Raw genomic sequence first — 26,619 nt, 5'->3', positions numbered from 1 at the left:
CGAAGAAGTAACACCCATTATACTTTGGGAAGCTGCGAAAGCAACTTTAAGAGGAGAAATAATAGCATTTTCATCCTGGAAAAAAAGGCAAAGAGAAAGTGAAAAGATAGCTTTGGAAAACAAAATTAAAAAACTACAAGTAGAACAAGAAAAAGGGATCAACAAGGATGTAAAGAAACAATTAAACACAGCTAAAAAGGCGTTAGAAACCATAGAAACACAAGAAGTGGAAAAGGATCTCATGCTCTGCAGGCAAACCTATCATGATAATAGCCCAAAAGTATTAAAAAAATTAGCGAATAAATTAAAGAAACAAAGGGAAAAAACTGCAATAGTTACAATTAAGGACGGAAACTCTATACACCAAAGGGGAAAATTGAAAATAGCGTCATGCTTTCACGATTATTATCAAGATCTCTACACCCCAGAAGGATTAGAGGCGAACACTCAGAAAATTAAAGAGTATCTGGATTTCCTAAATCTTCCCATAGTGACAGCTAAACAGAACCAAGACTTAGTACGATTAATAGAGGAAAAGGAAATACTAAAAACTATCCAGAAAGCGAAAACTGGAAAGAGTCCTGGAAGTGATGGATTTACTTACGAATTTTACAAAGAGTTTAAATATCTTGTTTCTCCTATACTGTGCCGAGCTTTCAATGCAGTCCTGCAGACTGGGAACTGGCCAGATACATGGAACACGGCTATTATTAGTGTTATACTTAAGGAAGGGAAAGACCCTGCAGAATGTTCATCTTACAGACCAATATCTCTTCTGAACGTAGACCAAAAATTATTCTCATCAATTATAGCAGACAGGCTATCAAATATACTACCCAATTTAATCAACCTGGATCAAACAGGATTCCTAAAGGACCGGAACTTAAATGATAATGTACGGCGCACCCTTGATATAATTGATTATGCAATAAATACTAAGCAACATATGTTAACATTGACTTTAGACGCTGAGAAGGCTTTTGATAGGGTGTCATGGCCTTTCTTATATGAAATATGCGAGAAAGTTGGTTTCCATCAAACATTTATTAAACTGATCAAAGGAATATATAAAGAACCAAAAGCAAGAGTAAGAGTGAATGGAACACTTTCGAAAACATTTGCAATAAAAAGGGGAACAAAGCAAGGGGATCCATTATCCCCACAAATGTTTGCTTTATGCATAGAACCCTTAGCTGAGCGTATAAGGAACAATAAGATAATTAAAGGCCTCACATTAAAGGAAGAACATAAACTGGCATTATATGCAGACGATATTATAGTATACCTTACAGACATAAACAAATCTTTACCAGCGTTAATAGAAGAAATTGCAAACTATGGAGCTCTATCTGGCTATAAGCTAAACTCAAACAAAACTGAAGCTATGGAAGTTGGGAGCCATTTGAAGGAAGATTTTAAAAAACTTTATAACTTCAAATGGGGCCGAAATAAAATGAGATACCTAGGGGTAACCATACCTAACAATTTAAATAACTTGCATCATAGTAATTATGGAAAATTAGAAAGCTTAGTGAGGCAAGACCTGAGTAGGTGGAAAATATTACCACTCACTCTACTAGAAAAAATTAATATTATTAAAATGAATATTTTGCCTCGTTTCCTTTTTTTATTTCAGAACCTGCCACTCTATATAGCACCTACTTGTTTCAATGTATGGGAAGGGCTACTGAGAAAATTCATATGGGATGAAAAGAAACCAAGAGTAAAACTCAAAATACTACAGCAAAGGAAAGTAAAAGGGGGACTTGCATTAACTAACTTAACTCATTATTATTATGCAGCACAAATAAAATCAATCTTAGTGTGGATGAATAAAGATCTAAACCCTAAATGGAAACTCATTGAGACTGAACAGGTGAGTACATTGAGTACATTACTTTTCTCAGAGTTTAAAAAAATCCAGTTAAAATTAAATAATTTATTTACTGTAAATAATATATTCAAAATTTGGAGAAGGCTATGTAAAACACTACAGGTCAGTGAACAACAGATGACCTGCCTAAGAGAAATAGCGTGGGACCCAGAGTTTACCCCAAATACATTAGACAACGCTTTTAAGATATGGGACTCCAAAGGACTTGTAAGATTTTATCAAATGTATAATGAAGAAGGACTTAAAACTTTTGAAAACATCACAACACAATTTGGTTTAACCAGCAACTATTTCTATCGATATCTGCAAGTGAGGAGCTACTTGAGAGACAAGGTTCAAATTGGAACCCTGGGAGATCTACATCCCCTTCTGGTATGCATGGTAAACATACATCAAAGCCACAACTACAAAAATGTAATCAGACAAGTTTACAGAATTCTCCAGGAAAGTAGCTTTGAAAACTTAAATCATATTAAAGAAAAATGGGAAAAGGAGCTGGACAGCATTGTACCTGAAGAAGAGTGGAACCAGAGTTTTGAGGACTTTTATCATTATATAAGATCACCCTATTGGCAGGAATATGCATGGAAAATAAATGTAAGGTATTTTACAACACCATCTATAATATCAAAATATGCACAAAACAGTGGCAGTTGCTGGAGAGAATGTGGGGAAAATAATGCAGACCACACACATATATTTTTGACATGCAGAAAAATTCAAAGTTATTGGTCAGAAGTAATAAGCGAAATTGAACAGATGCTAGGCAAAAAGAGCAGCATTGGAAAACAAAATATACTCCTGGGAACACGTCCTAAAGGACTAAAAAACCAGTTATACCTCTTCTGTGTATTGAGAATAACTGCGCTCAAGCAAATTACAAGAAACTGGAAAAAAAAGGAATCTCCAAGCGCATTCAAGTGGTTAGGAACAGTAGAGAACTTTTACTCAATGGAAAAAGTAACCTATAGAATAAATAAAAATGAAAAGTTACTTGAAAAAAGATGGCTACCTTTCAAAGCAAGGACAGGATATCAATGAATATAAAGTTATGTGCCTGTAAAAAAGAAAAGGTTGAAGCTTATGCCCCTTATATGTATGTATGTATGTATGTGCGTGTGTATGTGTATGTGTATGTACATATATGTATGTATATGCATATGTATGTGTATGTCTATGTATATATGTGTGTATATGTATATATATATGTATATTTATTTTATTCTACTGGGTTATTTATATATGAATTTATGTATTTTCAATTTTTGTGTTTTGATTATCTTTAGATAACCCTTATTATTTATTTTTCATTTCTATATAATTTACTTTCCAATTTTGTATGGGTGGAGGGTCACAATGTCAAAAAAAAAAAAAAAAAAAAAAAAAAAGTGTTGTGTCCAAAAATGTTTGAACCTGTAAGAAATGTATATCATGTATATATAACATTGACACAATAAAGTATAAAAAAAAAAAAAGATACTACACTAAAAGTAAATACAGCAAATCAAAACAGAACAAAATATTAAATTGCTGATAGGTCATCTGTAAAAATAACTGGAATAAGATAAAAAGATCTAAATACTAACTAAATAAATAATTAAATAAAAATATATAACTGAATAAATAATATATATGTATGTGTAACAATTTAAAATAAAACATATATTTACATGTATATGAATTTTAAAATTGACTTGAAAATAATTTGTCATAATTTCGTCTACATTTGATTTATCTAAACATGATACATTTTTTCCAAACACAACAGCAACTGAGAAACACAGTAAACTGCTCCTGCTACCACCTACTCTCTCTGGCACACCAACCACCGCTTGGTGATGGATGAATATCAACTCAACATCCAGTTTGTGTTACCATCTATTGAGCTGCAAATAAAAATCTACGACAAAAAGTATTTAAGAAAATCTTAAACATGACAAGAGTTGCACCATGTGTAGGATGAAGAGTAAAGGGTTTGTAACATATGAGCTTGGGAGTGCAGTTTGGAAATGAGTATAAGGAAAAATGTGCAAATACCATCCAAAGATATGTTTAATGTAACACACGAGTTGGTGTAAGTTGAGGGTCCAGGTCTTGTTGATAAGACCAGCTGCAGATTGGAGGAGACTTAAAGCATCTTGATGACTCTTGCTGAAGGGAAATGTTCAAAGAGTTTTTATCGTAGGAAGGAGGCGACCACAATCTTTCCCACTCGAGGGTCCTGGAGGTGACGGAGGGTCCTCGGGGGATTGCAGATTGCATCCATTCACCTTCCTGGTTGAGTGAATCTTGAGTGAAACTTATGCTGCAGCTTGCTCGTGTCCTTGGCAGGGGCAGCGACACACCAGATGGGGATGAAGGAGGTGAGGATGAACTTAAATGTGGGGGTGTAGAAATGCACCATCACTGACTGTGGCATCTGTTGCTGTGCCTTCTCGGTAACCAGGAAGTGAAAGGGCTCACTGAGGACGAGGAAGGGGGGCTGCTCCCTGAATCCACTATCATTTCCACTCTCCTCAAAGCGCTGAGCCCAAAGTAAGTCAGTCCAAATCCGGTCACAAGATAACTGAACTCCCCCGTGTATCCTTCCAAAAGGTTGAACCAAAAGAGGGAGGTGTCTCCTTCTTTTTTCAAGTAATGCACGTCAAACTGTGAGAGGCAGCAGAGTCAGGATGGTGGTGTTGGTAGAGCTGATATCCACAAACAGGATCCTGGCATCAGTCCTTGAGGTATTGTGTTTCTGGCTGAAGAGGCAGAGAGCTTTGTTGACAAAATACCAAGAACTGTGAAGGGTCAGGGATGGCTCTCAGGTGGGACAAACTAATATCGTCCTGATTATTTAATTACAACTGAATGTCAAGGTGGCAGGTCTGAGGTCTCTAAGCTCTGTGTTTCAAGAAGGGCTCGTTTCTGATTACGTAGTGATACTTAGAGGCTGATTCTTCCTCTCTATTCTTCCCTGTTATCATGTCTGTATAATAAACAGCAACATGCATCAGCTGTAGAATAACATAAAACGCTCTGAATCGCTGTGAAAAAGTAAACAGAGATCTTAGCGGGCTGGAAGCAGGCTACCGGCTATCATAGAAACGGCACTGCCCTCATGCGTTTCGGCGGAGAATTTCTGCACGTCACTGACACATCGACGCACAAGTATGTGGTGCTCTTATCCGCGTCAGCCCCTGCTGCGTAGGAGCGATGCAGAAGTATAAACCAGCCTTAAGTGTGAACATGCAAGTTAAATTGCTGCTTTAAATTAAGATTTCTAATCTTTTTGTTTATGTGGTGAAACCAAGAGGCACCCTCAGTAAATAAAAAGCCAATTTAAAAGTGACAAAAACTGCAGTTCCTTGAGGGTCAACTTGAGGCTCACTCCAAAAGCAAGGGAGACCCCATTAACTCTCATGTTAAAACGTCAATCTGTTTTACAGCAGATAAAAACATTGTACCAAAACTGCTTGATCCAAACTGCCCACTTCCCTAAACAAAGTGCCAGGAAGTGAATTTTTCGTTAACTATTTGCTTTGAAAATATTATGGTTAAGATTTTTGCAAAATTAGGCATGTGGCTGACTTGATTGACAGGTGCACATTGTCACTGTTTGCCAGTAGACTCCAGGCATGTCTTAACTCTGCCTCTTCACTAGTGTGAGGTAAAGAGACGGACCTTTAGCCACCTCGTTAACAGCTACAGGGTGCCCGCCTGTCAATCAAGTCAGCCACGCCCTTATTTGTGCAAAACTTGTAAGTTTAATGTCTTCAAAAATTACGAGTTATAAAAAAATGCATCCCCAGTATGCATACAGTGTATGCCGATAGAGAAATTAGCTATCCAGACACAAACTGTTTTTCAATCAGGCTGTAAACATGTTTATTTCTGCTGTAAAGATCGTCTCTTTGAATGGGTGTGTATGTGCCGTCCGGGTGTTTCTGCTGCCAGCAGCCTGCTGAAATGCTGGGAATCCACATCCTGAAATCAACATCTCCCTGGTATAACTTCTTTTTTAGGATCAGACTTAATTCAAACACTTTTTTTCATCACTACTAAAAGCTTCACATTCATCCACTGAGTCATTTAACCACAGTAATACAGTTTATTATTTATTTTATTAATGTAACTGGGAAAATAATGAAAACTATTGTTTTACTTAGTACTGATGAATTATGTGTCCCTTTTCATGAGAATAAAAATATCACTCTTTGTACATTCACTTCTCTTTAAACAAATTCTGAAATTATCTTCAACAATGTTTGATCCAATAATAGAAAAATAAATATTGGTGAAACTAATTAAATTTGTTTCATTCAGGAAGAATGAAGAATTTTAATTAAAATAATCACTAAAATGTGTCTGAAATATCTAAAAAGTTCTGTTTCTTTTTGCAGCAGTATTAATGTTTTACTGAAGCCTGTTTCATGTATGCTGTAGAGTCAATCTGGCATCACGTCGTTTCGTAGGATATTTTGTCTGCTGGCCAGTAGGGGGCACTCTCCTCAAAACACTACCCCCGTCCTCTGGCGTGATGCAGACAGAACACCAGTGAATGCTAAATGTGCTAACAAAGACAATGACACTCAGAGGGTGCCGGCCATTAATCCACTTAGACTTTTCACTGTGTGCATTTCCACGATTAGGGGGTTGGGTCAAATTCTATTAAGCGTGAGATTTAAGTTTGAAGACAGAAGACGGATGGAGAGCTACCGTTCAACACGGGCACAAACAAGACTTGCTTTTATGTGACAGAATGTAAGAATCCTGCTGCTAGTGAATGTGACAGTCTGCTGTAAGTTTGATCGGTGCAGACTCAGAGTGTGAGTTTTTTTTCAGTGACTGGATGCAGGTGGTTGCAGTCCTCTGTGTAGCTGTAGTTAATGGTGATGGAGACATGCATTGGGCGTAGTGGAGTATCAGGTGGTGTGTTGATGGGGAGAGTGTAGAAGTGTGATTCCACTGAGTGACACTTCATTGCTCGACCATTTCAGACCACTCCTCTCTTTAAAAGTACCATTTGCTTTTGATGATCAGCCAACTCTGATGATTTACATCCAACAAAAATGACTCTAACACACCATCTGCACTGTGCCAGTTGGGGATGAAATAAAGCACGTTAGGAAGCTAGTCTTGTGCCGTCCACATATTGAAGCGTGGAGGTTCATATTTGACCTTAGAAACTCATATCTGTGATTCTAATTTCAAGGATCACTCTCCAGCTGTTTCAGCAGTGTTGTGTGTCTGCTGAGAAACACTTGCCCTCATGTCACCATCAGGACCTTTCTGCAGAGGATTGCTCCAGTGGTCACGATGTTTCTTGTATGACAGCTCTGGAAAGTTGTACATATTTTTTTCTGCCTAATCGTAATGTCGTACCATGGGCTCTCGTCCGTTTATATTATCACTTTATTAGCCTCCATATAGTGCATGATTTAAGATACTCTGTAGCCTGATTGCCTTTGTTAAAAATATAAATAATAATAATAATAATAATAATAATAATAATAATAATAATAATAATAATAATAATAATAATAATAATGATAATAATAACAATAATAATAATAATAATAATAATAATAATAATAATAATAATAATCTTTATTTATATAGCACTTTTTGAAACAGGTTTATAAAGTGCTTTACAAAAATGAAAGAAACTAAAAGAAAATAAAGGAGAAATGTGAAGAAGACAAATAAAAGGAAATAAAACAATGGACAAAAAAACAAAACACAAAAAATTTAAACAATCAAAAGTCTGAAATATAATATATGAAAATAAAAACATACATAAAAATAAAAATATATAAAAAAATAAATTTGAAAATATATCAATATAGAAATATCAAAATAAAGAAATAAAAATATAGATAAATAAACATAAATCAAAACAAATATAAAATAAAATTGTAAAATCATGCCAAAGAGAAATTTGAAAAAGACTTTAAAGACTAAAAAGGGATTAATTTAAGTTAATTAAGTTATGGCGATTTTTGTTTGTTTTTAAACCATGTATCTGCCCTGACCTCCAACAGTCCTTTTAACACCTGACTTCTGGCTTCGCTGGTTTGAAATGGTCTTTGAGAGTCTTACGTTGCCACAGATGAAACACCAAAGGGACACAAAATACCACTGCATGTTTAGTCTCAGTATTTGTTAGTCTTTTTCTCAATCTGTCTTTATAATGACTGTTGTCTTCTGGTATAACATCACATCCAGATATTTCCAAAACAGGGCCATACAAAGGATATTTTGTGGTCTTCATAGTACTGGTACAAAGTTTTTTGGGGTAATTTCTCCAGTATTTCCTTCAGCCAGCAGCCATAAAGTAGTCTGTATTTGCTGCAACATGATCCTTGGGGGGTCCTTGTGTGCTTCTCAAACTGAGAGGCCTTGATTGGTATTTTAGGTGTTTCTCTTTTATGGAATAAGGGTTGTTTTATAACTCTAGATACAGACATCTTTTCCAACAGACTAATCAATTCAACACGTATATGTGTAAATGTGATGATTGAAACATGATTTAAAGGCCAGAAGAGGAGAGCAAATTTGAAAACAATGAATGTCAACTTAAAGTGCATTTTAAGCCACAGCAAACACTTTCACATATGCACTGGATTCCTAAACGTGTCTGCACATTACCTCTCAGGACTTTATGAGAATGTAAATGTTAAAACAGGTTGATCAGGACAACAAACAATCTTTACCCTGACAGCCCCAATGTCTACAGGGGTGGTTAATGTTGGAATAAGCCAATATGTGAACACAGCAGGTCCAGTAAAACTTAAATTAACGGCCCAGGCTTTATTTGTCTCAGTCTATAAACTCACCCTGCTTTTATTACGTACAGTGGTCAATCGGAGACAGGCTTTTAATTATTTCTGAACAAACTTTTTGTTGTAATTTCATTTTTTTTTCTGTCTTTCAAAACAAACACCAACAGTTAAGTCCTGCTGGTCCCTCCTGTCTCTCCTGTCCTTCTTCCTGATCAAACCATGGGGAGACTAAAGTTGGTCCATGATGTGCTTGCATGCTGTGGATTCAGTCATATGCAGACCTGCCTTAATATGTCAAAATGTGCTAACATGATGTGTGCTTTTAATTGGGGGAGGCTTTTATTTAAAGTTTTACGGTATTTGTTAGAAGCATTCACAGCTAGTAATAATGCATGTTAACATTGATCAGAACTGAGTTACGGTATACTCTTTCCTGCTTGTGTGAAGTTTCCTGCCTTTGCTTTGGTGTTGTGATCCATGCAAAAACAGACAGTTACCCAAGTCATCCCCTCTTCCAGTGTAAAACACCCAGGCACCACCTCTCACCTAACTGAACAGAGACTGTGCAGTAGTTCAGAACACGTCTCACACAGACAAAAGGTCAATTTAAGTCAATTTCTTATTTCCCCTGGATGTCTGGAGGTTCCAATCACTCCATGTTCCCCATCGGCAGAGTAAGGTTTCAACTTTAAAACCAACAGGAATGAAAAATCCATGAAGCAGTCACACTGACATCTACAACACAAGAACAACTTTACCCTAGGTTGGTGTGCGGATCATTCAAAGTGATTCCTTCATTAAAGAAGCCAACAAAGGAGAAAAGTTCTGAAGTATCACTATTGTACTTTGTGACTGAAGTTGCAGATGAAACCACCTCTATATGGCACTGTTCTTTAAGACAGAGCACTTTTATTCTAACCTTAGACGTACTGGCTTTGTTCAACCACCTTTCAGTCAATAGACCAAGGCTAGGAAAATAAACAGCTTAGTCGATACACATTGAAGGAGAAAACAATGTTGCAGTCAATAGTCCCTCATCAAGGAAGCTTGAGTTTTTTTCTTTCAGTCTGCACCAAGTTTTTTTTTAATCTATGATACAGGAACAGGAGGGTCCATCATTTTCAGTGCCCGGCTTTGTTTTTTGCTAAAGACGTTTTACATTTCTGTTTTTGCCGCTGGGATTTTACACAGGCTGAGGTAGAAGACTTTTGGATTCATTACACATAATATTGGAAAATTGAAACTACTCACTTGAACCTCAGGTAATCATATCCCTTCATTATTAACTTTTGGACATTTTGCAATAGGAGGTTGTTCGTTTGGAGCAGCAGGGAAGGCTCATTTGAAGCACAAAACTACTAACCCATTCCAAAACTAAAGATATCAGGTACAGGAGCAGTGACTCCGGTGAATCAGATTATTTCAAGCATTTATTTTCTTTTGTAATGTTATATCTCAGAGAAAAAAGGTATGCTACCTCAGAGGGGAAAATGGAACTGAAAGCTCAAATTTGTTAACTTGTTGCACATGCTAACGCCAGTGTTTAAATGGCTTTAATTACAGCTTATTTAAATAGTTTACTCACCTGATTATAAACACCTAGGGTGTCATTGTAGAGAGGAATCAAGATTATTGTGTGGTTTAGATAGCTTCTGTTTAAAGCCTTGCTTTTCCCTGTCAAGACGCTTTGTGAAGAAGAAAACGTGGAAACTGAAGTGTCTCAGTTTGTGCACCTTTTAAATAATTCTGCAAAAAGCATCATGTAAAATAAATCAGGTGACACACTACGAGATTATCCGGCTAATTTGGGGCCTGCTGCAACAAAAGTCCCCAAAGTCCTGATTTTCTGATTGTTTCAGATTAAGATTAAGACGATCATGGCTGCACCGATTTGAAATCATGAATATTAAACATGTCAAATATTTGCTATCAGATATCTTGTCAGGTGAGGCGGTGGAAAGATGAGTAAAAGCTTGAATGGTTGTTAAATTTAATTGTGTTGTGTTTTAGCTCAATATATATATATTTATTTGTTTATTTTTTAAGCTATATTTTTGGGCATTTTCGCCTTTAATGGATAGGACAGCTGAAGACTGACAGGACATGTGGCGAGTAGAGATTGGGGGAGGATATGCAGTAAATGGTCGAGGCTGGAAATGAAACTGCGACCTCTGCGACAAGGGCTATAGCCTCTGTATATGGGACGCACGCTTAGACCGCTAGGCCAACAGCACCCCTAAGCTCACGAAGAGAACCTTCCTCTTTCTTTTCAATGAATGATCGTACTCTGCGCTCTGACCCTGGACCAGTGTTGTGGATTCACCAAACCTCGAGTCCGAGTCGAGTCTCGAGTCCTCAGTGTTCGAGTCCGAGTTGAGTCCGAGTCACCAGAGAAAAATCTGAGTTGAGTCCGGGTCGAGTCCTCATTATTTGAGTCCGAGTTGTGTCCTCATTGGTAATATTATTTATTAGAAGGAGGGCAGCTGTTTCAATCCAAACTATTGACTGTTCAAACCTGGAATGACTGTGTGGGACCGTTTGGATGTGTAGAAAACACATTTCTTTCATTAACACCAGTGTTGTGGTACTCGAGGTCGAGTCCTGGACTCAAGTACTACATCACTGCCCTAGACTGCGTGAATTCATGGTGTCTTGCAAGCTCATGCCGGCTGGGCAAATGATCATATATGTGACACAATAATAAAACTTCAAACTTGTGTGGGGTCTCTGACATTTAGACATCTGTAAAGGTTCTAAAAATGTCTTTGTGTGGGCCAAGCTTAAGGTAATTGAATTGTTTGTTAATGCCTACCGCAGAGTCATGGAGCAGAACTCAGTGTGTCCCACTGTGTTATACTTATTTGGCTGATAAAGGTCAAACACTAAAGAAAACGTGCTTTCCCATCTCTTGTGCGTGCACACAGCTGCAGGAACGAATCAAACAGGCAACTCTCCCTAACATGTTCACACTGCTTTAAAGAGGAGGATAGTGGTTTAATAATTTGCATTGATTGGAAACCAATTTGTTAAGACTCATTAAGAATCAAATTGTTGTATGATGAAGTATCTGACTGGCCTGTTTTGCTTTTAATCAGCTTTATGGTTGAACAAGGACACTTTTTGGTCTTTTTTTAACAAGGGGAACTGTTAATGCTGTTCTCCTCCCCCTCAAACCCCCAACTGGATGTGTGTCCCTTTGTGTTGAAAGTCTCCCAATGTGTCATAAGAATCAAGAAAACTGTAAAAACAAAAGGCTGTAGTTAATGAGCCTTTAAAGTCACCATTACATTCATGAAACAGAAAGCCCTCTGACTGTTTTTCTGGAACAATCTCTCCATAACACTGAGAGCTGCTGAATAACACAAAGAATCGTCCCGGATGTAATTTGCATCAGTCGGCGGTACTAGGCGTGTTGTTTGCATCCAACATGAGTCCTGCTGAAGGAAAATGGGCAGTGAAAAATAAAAGCAGCCAAGCATTGTCAGTAAGTTTCCAAGGCGATCATAAAAAATGTTCAATAGAATTGATGACATGCCAGCCAACACAGTGGGATGTAATGCATTTTAAACAGATGCAATCATCTTAGATTGGCCACTTTGTCATCAGCTTTGAATCTGGTAATTGCTGGCAGCTCAACTAAAAGAGAATAATCAATATGAAAGAGGGCGGCGAAACAAAGAGAAAATAAGCACTTCTCTGGAAAGCAGAGATAAATGTAACCCCACAACAGGCTGGACCAAGAAGTCTGTGCGATGAGAGAGTCAGTGGGATGGAAGGAGCCAGGTACTTGTAGAGTATCCCTACTCCTGTACCATGTGAGATATTTAAAAGGGAAGAAAAAGGGACTTGAATTCACCGCAAAGATTTTCTAACTGGTTGAAAACAACTCAAAGTAACACTGATGCAAGATAGCTCACATGACTCGCAGTAGGTTCTGTCACCAAACACAAAACTTGCAACGCTTGTCCGGACCATTAGAGCATTCAACAATTCAAAATGAGGGAACATCATCTGTTACACCTGAAGCAGGATAATGTGATCATTCCTCTGCCTCCTCCCATCGAGGGACAATAAGAAGAAATGACCTCAGATTCTGAAGATAGTTAGTATATCAGATAATCAGTGTGTTTAGCTACTTTATTAGAAGTAGACAGCAAAGCAATGAACAAACAGAACAGCTCAGAGGCTTATCAGTGTTTACAGAATAATAAGTTCCATCTATTCTCATCAGGCTCACCTGAGCGTTAAAGGACAGTTTATAATGATTCAGGCATCAGATATCATCACAACGCTTACTTAGTTTGTTGTATTGTGTTGCTAAAGCTGTTTGTTTTTGAGTGCATTTGTTTTATCTTCAGTTCCTGATGACATCTCTGAAATATCTGTCCTTTAAGCCACAAATGAAGCTTCATCTGATTATTAATAAGAAACGGTGCATCAGGTTACCGGAGCTCTGCAAGGATGCATCATAATCAGACATGACTCTGTAGTGGAGATCACTGCATTAAAAACAAACATGACTTTGTAGTGGAGATCACTGCATTAAAAGTGTGTGTGTGTGTGTGTGTGTGTGTGTGTGTGTGTGTGTGTGTGTGTGTGTGTGTGTGTGTGTGTGTGTGTGTGTGTGTGTGTGTGTGTGTGTGTGATACTCACAGACTCTGTCGTAGCTCTGCTGTGTCTCGTGATGTTCCCAGTGATTGAAGGTTTTTCTCTAATGTCACAACTGGAAAAGAAACATGTAACAAAAAAACATTAGAGAAGATGGACTTGACTCACAAACAAAGTCCTACACACACTGAACTCTGAAAGGTTAACTGATTCTATAAACCTACTTTGGAATTAATCTAGCTCTTAACTAAATTCACATCTTAATTAAAAATGACTTCAACCCTGATCGTGAGCTATCTCTCACTTTCTGGTTATCATAAACATAATCTTAATTTAAATCACTGCTGCTCCTCAGGCTGTATCTCTTAAAGCACTTTAACTTTAGTCTAACATTATCCTAATGTAACTAAACCCTCTGTTCAAACATTAGATGTTAAAATCAAGCTTTAAATCTGAACCCACCATACTTTGAGTAAGTCCAACTTTTACTCTTTACACAAATCACAAAGCTGAACATATTCAAACATACTACGGAAATATATACACATTTAAACCTACTACTCATAATAATCAAAGTGGGCTCCATTAACTACATTTGTTCTGTAAAAGTAAACATGTTTACAGCCTGGTGCATAGATGATCTACATGTCAACAGCTCATTTGTTTACTCATTCACACTTTACTGCTGTTGAATTTTCCGATAACTTATCAATTTGAAGATATCACAGCTAAGAGTTTGCATAGACTTGCACAATAAGGGGCTTGAGCACGATAGCTTACAGGCCCAACTTAACTCCACCTCCATATGGCTGACTAAATGTTAAGTTTTTATAACATTCTTATTTTGGGACCGCCATTGTTTGACTTCTTAACGCCCCTTCAGAAACCATCAAGTGACGTCACTGAGACTGCGTCCATGCTTTATAAGATCTCTGCCTGTAGCTGGCCCAAATCCAAAACTAATAACTTCACTCATCCTTCATTGAACTCAGCTTTACTCCTCTGAGTTTTAACCTTGCAACCCTACACCTTTGACAGTGGAATTCATCCATGCCTGATTAAATTGATCTTAAACCTGAGAAATAATGCTAAGCTAATTCTAACTCAATCTTAACCTTGTGCAAACAATGCAGCAAATTAGACCCTCATCCTTAAACTGATGCAAGCCTTCTTTTAAACCAATAAAGAGCAATCATTTGAGACCCAAAATCCAGATTAGGGTTCTTTAAAAACTGTTGGACTATTTTAGTCTATAAAAATAGTTCTACCTTAACCTTAAAAACCTTAAAACCAAGACATAATGGTAAACCAGACTTAACTGTTTAAGGTAATATAATAACAGCTATAAGGCCATTGTTTGATCTTAAACTAGTTTTATCTCTTTTAAAACTTGCATTTGCACAAATTTGGAACACAACCTCACAAATTTGAAAACAAGGAGGATTTGAGCCTCTTTTTAATCCAAGTTAGGTTTCTAATGTATCATCAGAATCCAAATCCAATACCTGCTGACCTGTTTTCATCCATAAACCAGTATCCGAGCAGTCTAGGAATCCTTTTAAAGAGGAGCAGACTGAGTTCAATGTCATCAGTCAAAGGTCTTAACGCTTTTATCATTTGGAAAGGAGCACAAGAGCAAATGCACACTCAGAAACACACACACACACACACACACTTCTGCTGATGATTGGTATTTTTACCGTTGGCGTTGATCTGGAAGATATTGGAGGAGGTCTCCTGAAACACATCTTGCAGTTCTGAGGGGCTGACCTGTGTGGCTTTGGAGAGAAAACATGATATCAGCAAACACTTGTGAGCCCAGTGGAGTGTGACATTAAAGCAAGAAAAGAGCTGACCACACAGCAACGACATGTCGGAACGCTGCAGTGAAACCAAAGCACAACAAACATTAGGATTGAAGATTTTCAAACCTAACCGTCTCTGTTTGTGTTTCTGATTACTCAAACGTTTAAATGTTGATTGTAACTTCTTTGATTGGCCAAGAGGATAACAGCATTACAGGGGGACGGTGATTACCTTTACCTGGATCTGGCTGCTTCTTTCTCTCATATGTGATGAATCATAAATAATACTCACGCTGCTGCATTCAAATCCCTCCTTACCTACTGACAATTTACCCACACTTAAAAATTTGACAGATATGTTGCTGAACAATAAAACCACATCCAACATGATGTCTGTTATCCTCTGCAATCTGTGGTTATCTGTCACCACTGTAATCTGAGGTTGTCACCGCAGCGATAAATCACACAGCAGTCGAGGCATCTTTTGGGTTATTTTTATGATTATTGCTTTTTCATTTTGAGGTTGCTCTGTTTCTTTCCGGGACGATTGTTTCCAATTTTATAAACCTTTTCTTTCCTCACTGCTCTGCATACTTGTTAGACAAAAGGCCTCTTCTGGTGCACCACTTACCACCAGGAGCCCTCTGTGTAAAATAATAATAATAGTAATTTTAATAACCAGCTGTTGGTCAGCTCTTGTGTTTTTTATGTATGTTTTGGCAGCATGTGTGCACAGTTTTACAAAAGATTGCAAAACAAGAGTCACAAAAAAGCTTCAATCGCAAGCTGTGCACATTTACAGATTTGACCCTACTGTAGATTTATTTCTAACAGCTGACCTGGAAGGCCCCTGTCTGTATCTTCTCTAGTGTCAAAAAGAGCTCACAGAGGAATCATTGTAAAAGTTATTTTGTATGAAAAGTGGTTTTATTCGACTGCAATGAAGGAATATGAAAATACTGACATATATTAAGAAAAGATGAAGCATCAACAAGTACATTGAGTTCAACACAAGCATATGACTCTGGATCAGGGGTTCCCAAACTTTTCAGCCCACAACCCCCAAAATATAGGCGCCAAAGACTCGCCATCTTTTGCTTTTGGCACTCTGTAGTCAAGCTTCTACAACATCTTGCAGCTGCAGATGTGATGGAAAATTACAACACCACTGAGCTATTGGACATCTCATTTCACTTTAGAACTCTCCCAGATGTCTCAGTGGCCAAAGGTATCTGAGTCGCTGCTGTAGACGACCTGCTGCTGTGGACATGCCAGACTCCAGCTGCTACAACTACTACTATCCGTCTCACCACTATTATATCTCTCTCTCTCTCTCTTCATCTCCCTCTGTCCCTCTCTCCAACACGGTCTCATCAGATCTGTGTCTAACATGAGTCTGGTCCTGCTGGAGATTTCTGCCTGTTAAAGGAAGTTTGTCCTTGCCACTGCAACTTGCTAAATGCTGCAAAGTGCTCTGCTCATGGTGGATTAAGATGAGATCAGACTGAGTCCTGTGTGTAAGATGGGACTGGATCTTATTCTGTCTTGATGTTGGGTCTTTGTTAATAATAGAACATAGAGCACGGTCTAGACCTGCTCTGTTTGGAAAGAGTCTGAGCATAACATTTGTTGTGATTTGGTGATATATAAATAAAGACTTATGATTGATTGACAAGTCAAAAAGGTCACACAGAAATAAAATATCACAGAGGTACTTTGAGTTTGAGCAACCACCTACGAGCTAAGCATACAGGTGCAGCTAATCAGACTGAGGTCAGCTGGAAACTACATCACAAGAGCCAGCAGAGCTCTTTTTTGGAGTTTTGGACCTGTGGATAAAACCAAATCATAGAAAGTAACTACAGCACTTGATAAACGAGTGGGATTTCTGGCCATTCAGTGAGTTTCTTGGAGTTAGTCTTAGTTAGTCTTAGTGCAATGACTGACTCGTCAGGTCTGAAGTTAATGGAGCTGTGGGGGGTTTGTGTCTGAAATGTGCTGCACATTTTGTACATGCACTCCGGCTTATTTCACATAATAACCTCTCCTCCCTCTGAGTCATGGTGTCAGACTTCACTGGTGCAGCATTTATTTGAATAATAAATCTGAAAGTCAAGATCATAAAGATACATATGTAATAACACATAATGTTGTTGCATTCATGTGATTCTTAAATCTAGAATTGCTTTACATTGTTAACACAGACTTAATGACTGTTTTGAAATACACAATAATGGATTTTCTAACATGCAATTAATATGTGAAAATAATAGTATGATGGCTGTTATTGCCATGGTTGCAACATCATTACCATACTGTGCAAAAACCATGTGATAATCAATGATGGGATTATGTTCTCAACAACAAGCAGATGAAATGAGCTCTTACAATCAAGCCTAATCACATAAATGAAAACAACAGCAACCCTCTGGTTTGTTGGTTTGAATTTGCTGGTCCTGGTCTGCAGTCCACTTGGAGGCGGACACGACTCGTACTTTTCAAACTGTCGTGATTTACTAGGAGAGTTTGATTAACAGCTTTCAAACTAAGTAAACTAGCCTTGAAATGAACATGTTAGGTAGGCACAGCCAAAGGAGGCTTTAAAATTGATGGCCAGTACATCGATGGGCTGGTCACGAGCCGGGTCTAACTGGGAACAAATTTGAGCCCTGGCAGTTACCATTCGGACCGGCCTCATTGCATCAACCATCCCACTTTTTTGTCCTCCCACTGTTTTTACTCATAATGTTGGAGTTGGAGAAGGGACCCTGTGGGAAGGCACATTTTGCTTTTGCCAGAACTACAAGATTGCCAGTTACAGCCTGGTAACAAGTAGGTATGCGTTTCTTATCTAATGAAGACAGGTGACCGCTGTTGATGCCAAAATAAAAAGCTAGTTGTTGGAGACATGGGTTATGTATGATGAGATTGGGTTCACTTAAAATTAGACTCAACATTTCTCTTGCAGGGTGTAATTTGGGAAACATTGTCATTAAATTATCTCTGCATGAGAAGTGTGCATTATAAATGCCCTCCTCTGTTTCTGATGCAATATGCCAAAATCTTCTTTTCAGATTCAAACAATTACGAAATGTTAATTACATCAGGCAGTGCTGACAAAGAGAGTTCTGCAGAATAAATGTGGAGACAGTACAGAAATGGAAGTTGCATTAATGAGTTACAGGAGATAGTAGGAAAATTGCCATTTACAGTAATTATATTGAAATACTGTGTATTGCTATTATAATGAATAGATGTGGGGAATTGAATGGACATGAAAGGCTGCGGGAGCCTGTAATGTAAAATGTAACTGCAGTGATGATGATGGAGTGGTTGGGGAAAATGGCATGGCACTAAACCACAGGCTGGCAGCAGGAGCGGTGAGTCTGCTGGATAAGTTATGTGGGCAGCGCCATTTTCCTCTTTCAAAAGCACATGTCATTACAAATGACAGGGGGGGTTAATGGCCCCGAGCCATTACAGCGGGATGAGATCAACATCACTACTCGTATAAGCTGCACGCACAAGCCATCTCACCCACCCTTTGTCAGAAACTGCACCCACAAATGACTGCAATTGGCATTTTCTGACATGGTCAAAAGTACAGGAGTGCAGATAAAATGTAGAGGTGATGAAATGCTGGAAAGTGCCGGTAATTGAGGAGAGGGACGCTGAATATTGGCATGAAATACATAAAAAGAGACAGAGAAAGGTGGAGGTAGAGACAAAACCAAGCTGGACGGTGAAATAGATATTTGTTGAGTGGGACGGAGGAAGAAGTACGAGACCTCCACCGTACATTACAAGTCATTAACTCTGCTCACTGAGCTGCAGTGACAAATGGTCCAGGTAATTACATGATTGCATGCAGTCAGTCGAGCAGCATTACAAGATTGTGATACATGAGGAATTTTTCAACTGAGAGACCTTTAGTGTGCTTTTAATGTTATCTAAGCGCACGCACGCACACGCACACACATACACACACACACACACACACACACACACACACACACACACACACACACACACACACACACACACACACACACACACACACACATTACTCACCATCAACTGCAAGTCAGTGCAGCCATGTAGGGTCAAAATAAAAACCAAACCTAGATGGTATCTGGACAATTTTGTAATCAGGGTCCATTAAAACAGACGGGTTTATGAAGAGTCCTTTTTAGGGCTAATTACATGAGCCAGCGAAGCACAATGTAGTCCACTTGGGATCTTCTGTGTACTCACTTCCAATCGAACGCTGGAGCAGATAGTTTCCAGCAAGTGGAAAAAATAGCTGCCACTATGGTACCTAGGTAGTAACAGATGCATTAATACAGCTGTGAGGCAATTTCAATTACAACTGATGGCATAAAAATAGCATTAAGCTAACGTTTCTAACAGTCCTCATCCATTCAACATCCGTAGAAGAGCTGGTAGTGGCGTAGCAACATCTCGGGCCATGACAACATCTACTGGCTTCTACTGGCACGGACTCATACATTGATAAACTGTACTTTTGTTAGTGGCATCCAAAATCTCAGATATGCTCATTCACGGTATTTGACTGACCTCCTCACTGCTCCAAGTCGACCCATGAGTAATTTTGTTGTAGATTAACTGGCTAACATTAGTGTTTCGCTGTAAATGGTGACCCTGTCAGCTAGCGACTTTCAGCTGAACGCACCTTTTTTGAATGCCTTTAGTTTTTTCATTTTGCACATTATAACAGAAATATAAAGTAAGATGCATAATCCAGGACTCTGTCTGTGTTTCATCAGCTGTTGTAAATTCAACAACCACTGACACATTCGGCTGAAAGTGGCTAGATTACAGGGCCACTCTTAAACCGAGTTTATATCTCTTCATCGAATGGACACCGTAGCCTGCTCTAAAGGTCTGGATAGCCCTTTTCCTACGCATAAGCCAACGTGCACCTCCTCCCAAATGTTACTATACGTTGAGACGACGCAGACCGCGACAACCGTGCATTTCATCTCCTCAGACTTCTCCTCTCTTTTCTTCCATGAATTCCAAGAATTATTATACGATCAACAGCAACATGTTTCAGCTGTAATTCAACATAAAACGCTTGGAATCACGCTTGAAAAAGCAAGCAAGAAACGTAGTAGGGCAGGAAACATGCAACCTGACTATCACAGTGACCACACTGCCCACAAGCGCTTCGGCGGAGTAATGCAGCGTGTGGAATCTTGATTAAATACCCTCTATTATAATCATGCATTTTTCTTACAGATAATCCTGTGCTTCTTATTATGTTCATGTATTCCTTGCTCATGTATTCTTCTTTTTAACAATTGTATCAATATGTTTTTCATTATACTTGATTTATTGAAGTAGCCTGTAATAGTAAGGCGTAAAGTCAGAGATCTGTGCAAATATCTGCACAAAGGTGAAATCGAGGACAGAACCCCCACTTCTGCAGTTCAAGGCAGGTTTAGCCCGGATGTGGTTTCACATCTTCAGCCCACTGCCTTGCAAAAGGCCAAAAGGCCCACCATGGTCTCAGGTTGCAGTTGAATGAGAGCTGAGGGGATTTTTTTGGTGACATGATGATGAACGGTTTGTACTATGATAAATGAGCGCCTTGTGATTACATAAATATTCAATGGTAACGATGTACGCTTAAGATTTTTTTTGATAACCGCAAGTGTTGTAAGTTGTAGACGTATGCTTTTTGTAAACCGCTAGACCGGGGTAATGTCTCTGTTGTTTCCAGAGTACAATGTTCACCTGACATGACCCTTTGCTCACCCTTGATTGCAACTCACCCACACCTGTCACCCCCCCCTTTCTCCCCCTCCCTTTGTCTTTTCTTTATGAACAACTATATTAAGATGACACGTACACATGTTTCCCCCCTCCCTTTCTCCTCCCTTATGTTTGAAGAACTATAAAGTATTGAGCATCTCTGTCATTCGGCGGAGAACTTCAGATGCTCTTGAGTATGCTGTAACTTCTCTCTCATGCTGCATGAATAAACTTTGTGTGTAAACTTTGATACTGAGTTCGAAGCCTCATTTCTGGTCACTGCTCCGCTGGACGATCGCCTCACGGCTGGGTCACCCTACCACAAGCGCGACGCAGACACATCGACGAACAAGTATGTAGTGCTCAAAACCTCATCGGCCACTTCTGCATATAGTCAATAGAGTCAGCCTCAAAAACCAGAACACCAGCTTGCACTCTGTAAAGTGCGACCAGTACACACAGCGTTTGTTTACCTTTGCTGTGAGAGAATGAGACTGTGTTGATATGACGTAGTTCAGCCAGATAGTGTTTGCTTTGACCTGCTTTATGATACTGCAGTGTGAACACAAAAAGACCCCATGGGAAAAATACAGCAATGGATAGTACCGTCATCTGAATTAGAGCCAAGCAAACCAGCCACAGGTGTGTGAACAGCCTTCATGTTGTAGAATATTGAACCTACTGTATGAGTTTGCTGCTTGAATTGTAGAAGCGTGAGCTGCTGCTATTTTTAGTTCTGGGTCTCCATGTAAAATAGGGTTAAATTAAAAAAAGAAAACCTCTGCACATGGGATGAAACATTTCCAGCACCTGCAGACGGATGGTGTGAACCCTCTTCTATTCTCCTGCAGCTGAGCTACGAGGTTAACACTGAAGCTCCGGAGGGAGGAGAAGGAGCAGCTTGGGCAGCCTGTCGCTGTGTGGGCTGTGTGTGTAGGAGTCTTCTCGTAGAGGAGTGAGGCACGATCCTCAGGGGCTGTTTTTAATCTTCATGTCAAACTTGTCCAAAAGTCTGCCTTCAACCTGCGTTTCCATTGCCTCTGTCGCGTCTGCCAAACGGGTGCAGAAGGGGGCGGATGGATTTGGTGAAGTTCACTGTGCCACGGCACTCCCACTCCTCCCAAGCTGTGTGAGACACACCATGTCTCCAGCCTGACGGAGTCCACACAGTGTTGTTGTTTCTGTTCTGCAGCATGGCAAGAAGCCCACGATAGTTTACAGAAAAACACAGAGACGACATAGAAACCTGTTGTTCTTGCTGGTTGTTGAGCACCTTTGCTCAAAACAGGAGATATTTCTCATCCTGTCAAGTTATTTTTATTCCTCTAGACCAACTTTTATAAGTTCTGATTTATTCTAAGGAGCCAAATGAGACCTGATATGTATCTGGAGTTAAACTTCTGCTACTCAGGCTTGAGCCTCAAGCCTGAGTTTTCTGAGTCACAAAGCTGGCTCTCTTTTAATTAACTCTAAACTCATACCCTGGTCCGGGTCATGGCGTCCGTGTCGTCCTTTCATTCCTTAAAGTCAGTCGAAGTTGTCAGCTGAGGTAATGTACAGCAGGAAACATTTTGGATCGTGATATTACATCATCAATGACGTGCAGCTGAAGTAACACACACTGAATGCATTCCATTGCAGAGTCATTCAGTGGGACAGGAATCTCCAGTCTTTCTCTTCTTGATTCTACCGGTTTGCTTCAGATAAAATTGACACTTTCAACAGATCATGTGCATAGTGAAAGAACGATAACGGCATCTAAAGATGCAGGATTAGGTTTTTAATCAAGCTCTGAATAGTCAAAGTATGTGTAAGTACCCAATGTTTTGGTGGTTCCTGATTATCCTGCAAAAAGTCATATTAATCGTTGTTAAACTTTCAGTTATCTTAGTAGAAACAAATGAAAGGCACCAAGAATGCACGTGAAAAAATCATAAATAAATGTAAACATTTATGAAAAGCAATTATTTCCTGTAGCATCTCTCTCTTTCCTTACTTGCAGCTACAGTGTCATTTTTTAACCACAATAACTTCATTAGTACTTCTCGTTGTATCACTCTGACTGAAGTAGGCAACCAGTGATCGTCCTTTTTGTGCAGAAGAACAATCAAATGTGGGAGAAACATTTGAAGGTTTCAGGTGAGCATGCTCAGAGCTGGTGCAGACCTACTGGAGGCAGCCATGACACGTTGCCCACTCAGCTGCTTCACTTTTTGTCTTTAATTTAGGAGTTTTTCAATAAAATCAACACTCCACCGTGAGTTAACGGAGAAAGTTCACATGAGAGCTGAGGTCTTTGACTAGAGCTTCAGGCTTTGTTCAGACAGCTTACTGAAAGAAGAAACCGTGGATATGTTTAACTTCTTTGTGTTAAACCCCCTGCTTGTTCTGAGAATTGTCTTGGGATAACATTTCAAAACAATTTTGAGCTATTGTAAAAAATGTGATTATAAAACTCAAACTTTTGGATCCATACGTTTGTGTAAACTCTTCTTAAGAAGCTGAACTCCTCTGACCACGTCTCTGGAGAAGTGCACTCAGAGAAGAAACTATGATTTTTTGTTCTTGTAAAGGAACGGGCTCCCAGCCCACAGCTGAGTGGACAGGAGCCACTGTGAGCCATTAAAAGTCAGAGAACAGGCAGGAGGGAACATAAAGGTAAAGCTGAGAATGATAACAAACTGCTGAATTGATTCTCTTTGTCTTGTTTTGTGATGCTGAACCGAACGCTCAGCTGAAGAAACTTTGTAATCTGCTGTTTTAATTTCTTCGTCTCCTGGGTGTGTCTTAAACTCTCTGTTTCCTTTCTCTCTGCTGTTATCTCTCCTCCTGTGTGAGTCTGCTTTTTTTTACCCCCTTTTCCAGATTTCCTCAGCCATAGCAGAGAGTCTGCAGTGATAAATCAACCCTGTGAATTTCTAAATTTCCATTCCCTTCTGTCACATTTTGAGCTCGTAAAAAGGAAATATTTCAGAAGACCAAACAATCAATCACCCAGCCCTCTTTTTGTTTTTGGGTTTAACCTTCGTGTGGTCCTACATCCAGCTTCTTAGAAAGTTTAGTACATTCTTACTAATCCTCTGAGATCTTCTGATGAAAGGAGTCAATGAGCATGTTTAGCATAAATGCTTCCACATGAACAGATGCAAAGTCCATCTGGTCACTGAGGAGGAAACTTCTCCTTCAAATGAACCAAAGTGAAGCCTGTTGACACAGAGAGTTAACAGTTTGTGCATGGTTCTGAATCTTTGTCTTTCTGAATGATGTTTCTATTTTGACATTAAAAATTTGGATCCTTCTTCTGGCCAATAAAGCTCTTAATGGTCAGACACCTTTGTATCTAAAAGAACTCATAGTGCTCCATTACCCCTCTAGAACACCACACTCCCAACATGCAGGCCTGCTCATCGTACCTAAAGTCTCTTGGGAGGTAGAGCCTTCAGTTATCAGGCCACTCGCCTTTGGAATCATCTACCAGTCAGGGTCCAGGAGGCAGACACCCTCTCTACTTTTAAGAGCAGGCTTCAAACTTTCTTTTTTGATAAAGCTTAAAGTTAGAGCTGGCTCGGGTTTGGACCAGCTCTTGGTTATGCTGCTAAAGGCTCAGACGGACACACTGGGATCCTGTCTTTCCCCCTATCTTCTCTGTCTGCCTGTCTCTTACTTTAACTGAATCAGCAGACCATTTGCATGATAGTGGTGTAAGAGTTAATGGATTTAGGTTATTGTTTCTATACATACATCGTCAAGGAAATTTGCAGTTGGAGAGCAGGAATCAGAGCTCAGTGTCTCACACAGCAAATAAATGGTTAAATATGTAAGGCAGAATGTGGTGTAAGTGGGCGGATATGCAAAATAGAATCCCTCCAAGGACAGACAAGACCCTGACGCTTCATGGCTACCAACCAGAGACACAAACATGTTGACACTGAGTAAAGATTTAAACAGGATTTTATCGATTCTGAAAAGATCATTTATGCAGCTGAAAAATAGTCCCTCAGATTTGATGGTTGGTGTTTTATTGTGCTCTCAGAATAAAACGAGAATTTGATTAAATCTATCTTGGTGTTTACAGAGGCTATAGGAAACTAGTGTTTTTGCCACAGTGTCAACAGGAGGAAGTGAAGGGTTAACTTTATGAATGTGCCAGACTCCTTTCTACACATTGATTTCATAGATGAGTGTGATCAGGTCATCCCTGGAGTCACTCTTGCTATTCAGATTTCAAAGTTTTCAAGTGCCAAAGCCTGGACGACACAAAGAGCTCAGTAACTCTGCAGAGCTGCAGCACGGGCCCCTTAAACTGTCCGTCTCTTTAGAGTAAAGCATATTAATAACGCCTTAAACCGCAAAATACAGATTTATGAAGAAAACTTGAAGTTTGCAACACTCAAGCCTCGGGTCCACAGGATGCGTGGCGTTATGTTATGGCTGCGCCGCACACTGCGCAGCTGATACGTTCCCATTCTAGTCAATACTCTAGGGTGCACTGGGCACGTGGCGTTACGTTACGGCTCCGTCTCGGGAGCGTGCCCCCGCTCCTCCGCCAGAGACATGCTTCAAGTCTATTTTCGACGGAGCCCGCGCCCAGCATGCGCCAATATGCACAGAAGAGAACGACCTGGACAGGAAGTCAGGCACGAGGATCGCATGCGACATCCGTCAGTCTCAAAATAAAACACCATATACGGACTCCCGACCGTTTAAAGATCATATAGATCAGAAATACTAATTGATTATGGATGTAAGCTACAATCAGCAACATATCTGTAATCCAGGTCAACTACAACAGGACTTTAAGATGATAACTGTGTCAGAAGGTAACTGGACAGGCTCTGTGACCTGTTGTTTGTATGTGGTTCTCTCTATGCTGGATCCAGCTGATCCTACCTGCTCTGCGCTGCGCTACTTGCATCCTGTGGAACAGGGAGCGAGCCCTCGGACAGAGCAAACACGCTGCGCAGCCGTAACGTGGCACACACGCATCCTGTGGACTCCCCGGGTTACAGGATCTGCAGTACTATTTCAATCCCTTCAAACAGGTTAAAGGTTGCCAGATCTTTGCTTAGTCAAAGGATTCAGTATCAATAAATCCTGAAATATTGGATCCTGAATTTAACACCAAAGATTTCTTGCTTTACAAACATCCATCGAGTATCCACAGATGAGTTCGCCTGCACTTGATGTTATTGTCACAAACTTTCAAGGGGAGTAACATCATTTTTACATCAGAGCCCACCCACAACACATAATCTGCTCCTCTGATTTCATGCTCATTTCAAACTCCACTGCCGCTGATTCCCTGGAAGGTTCTGGATCCACAGAGGTTTTCTATCACAGCCAGTGTTTGCTAAATGGTTTGAATCATTTCAGCAGCTTTTTATCTCTCCACACTTCAAACTTTTCTCTCACATTAATATGTCGACTCTCTTTAACATGCTCCTATCAGCGTGCCACTTCAAAGCTCCACTGATATGCACTCCTTCACAAAATCACTCTGGACGAGTTTGGTCTCTGTGCATCTGACACAGTCATAACTTTGATTCTGCCCCATATCATGTCCCTGAAGAGGCATTTTGGAAACGCTTGTGTAGCAGCAGACACTCCCACACTGATGAGTTTACAGAGTTTGCATGATACTTCTACAAATCACATCTCGGTTCCACCAAGGAGCGGAGGACACAGGGCTGACCAAGGCTTGCAGAAAAGCCTGTAGGAAACTTATGTGTTATTTATTCTGATAAACTGCTGTTAACCTCCATTTACT

General features: G+C 39.5%; 1 protein-coding gene across 1 annotated transcript in view; it reads right to left on the bottom strand.

Annotated features, from left to right (window-relative positions):
* The window catches only part of tsnare1 (T-SNARE Domain Containing 1), a 192,879-nt gene that overhangs the window by 105,072 nt on the left and 61,188 nt on the right, over nucleotides 1-26,619 (bottom strand). The window contains 2 exon segments of the mRNA XM_034697669.1: nucleotides 13,315-13,384; nucleotides 14,970-15,047. Of these exon segments, the coding sequence (XP_034553560.1) occupies nucleotides 13,315-13,384; nucleotides 14,970-15,047 (148 nt within the window).

Source organism: Notolabrus celidotus, chromosome 12 (genome assembly GCF_009762535.1).
Source record: "Notolabrus celidotus isolate fNotCel1 chromosome 12, fNotCel1.pri, whole genome shotgun sequence".
In the NCBI taxonomy this organism is placed as follows: domain Eukaryota; kingdom Metazoa; phylum Chordata; class Actinopteri; order Labriformes; family Labridae; genus Notolabrus; species Notolabrus celidotus.
Note: the sequence above shows the minus strand (reverse complement) of the source record. Positions and strands in the feature narration are given on the sequence as shown.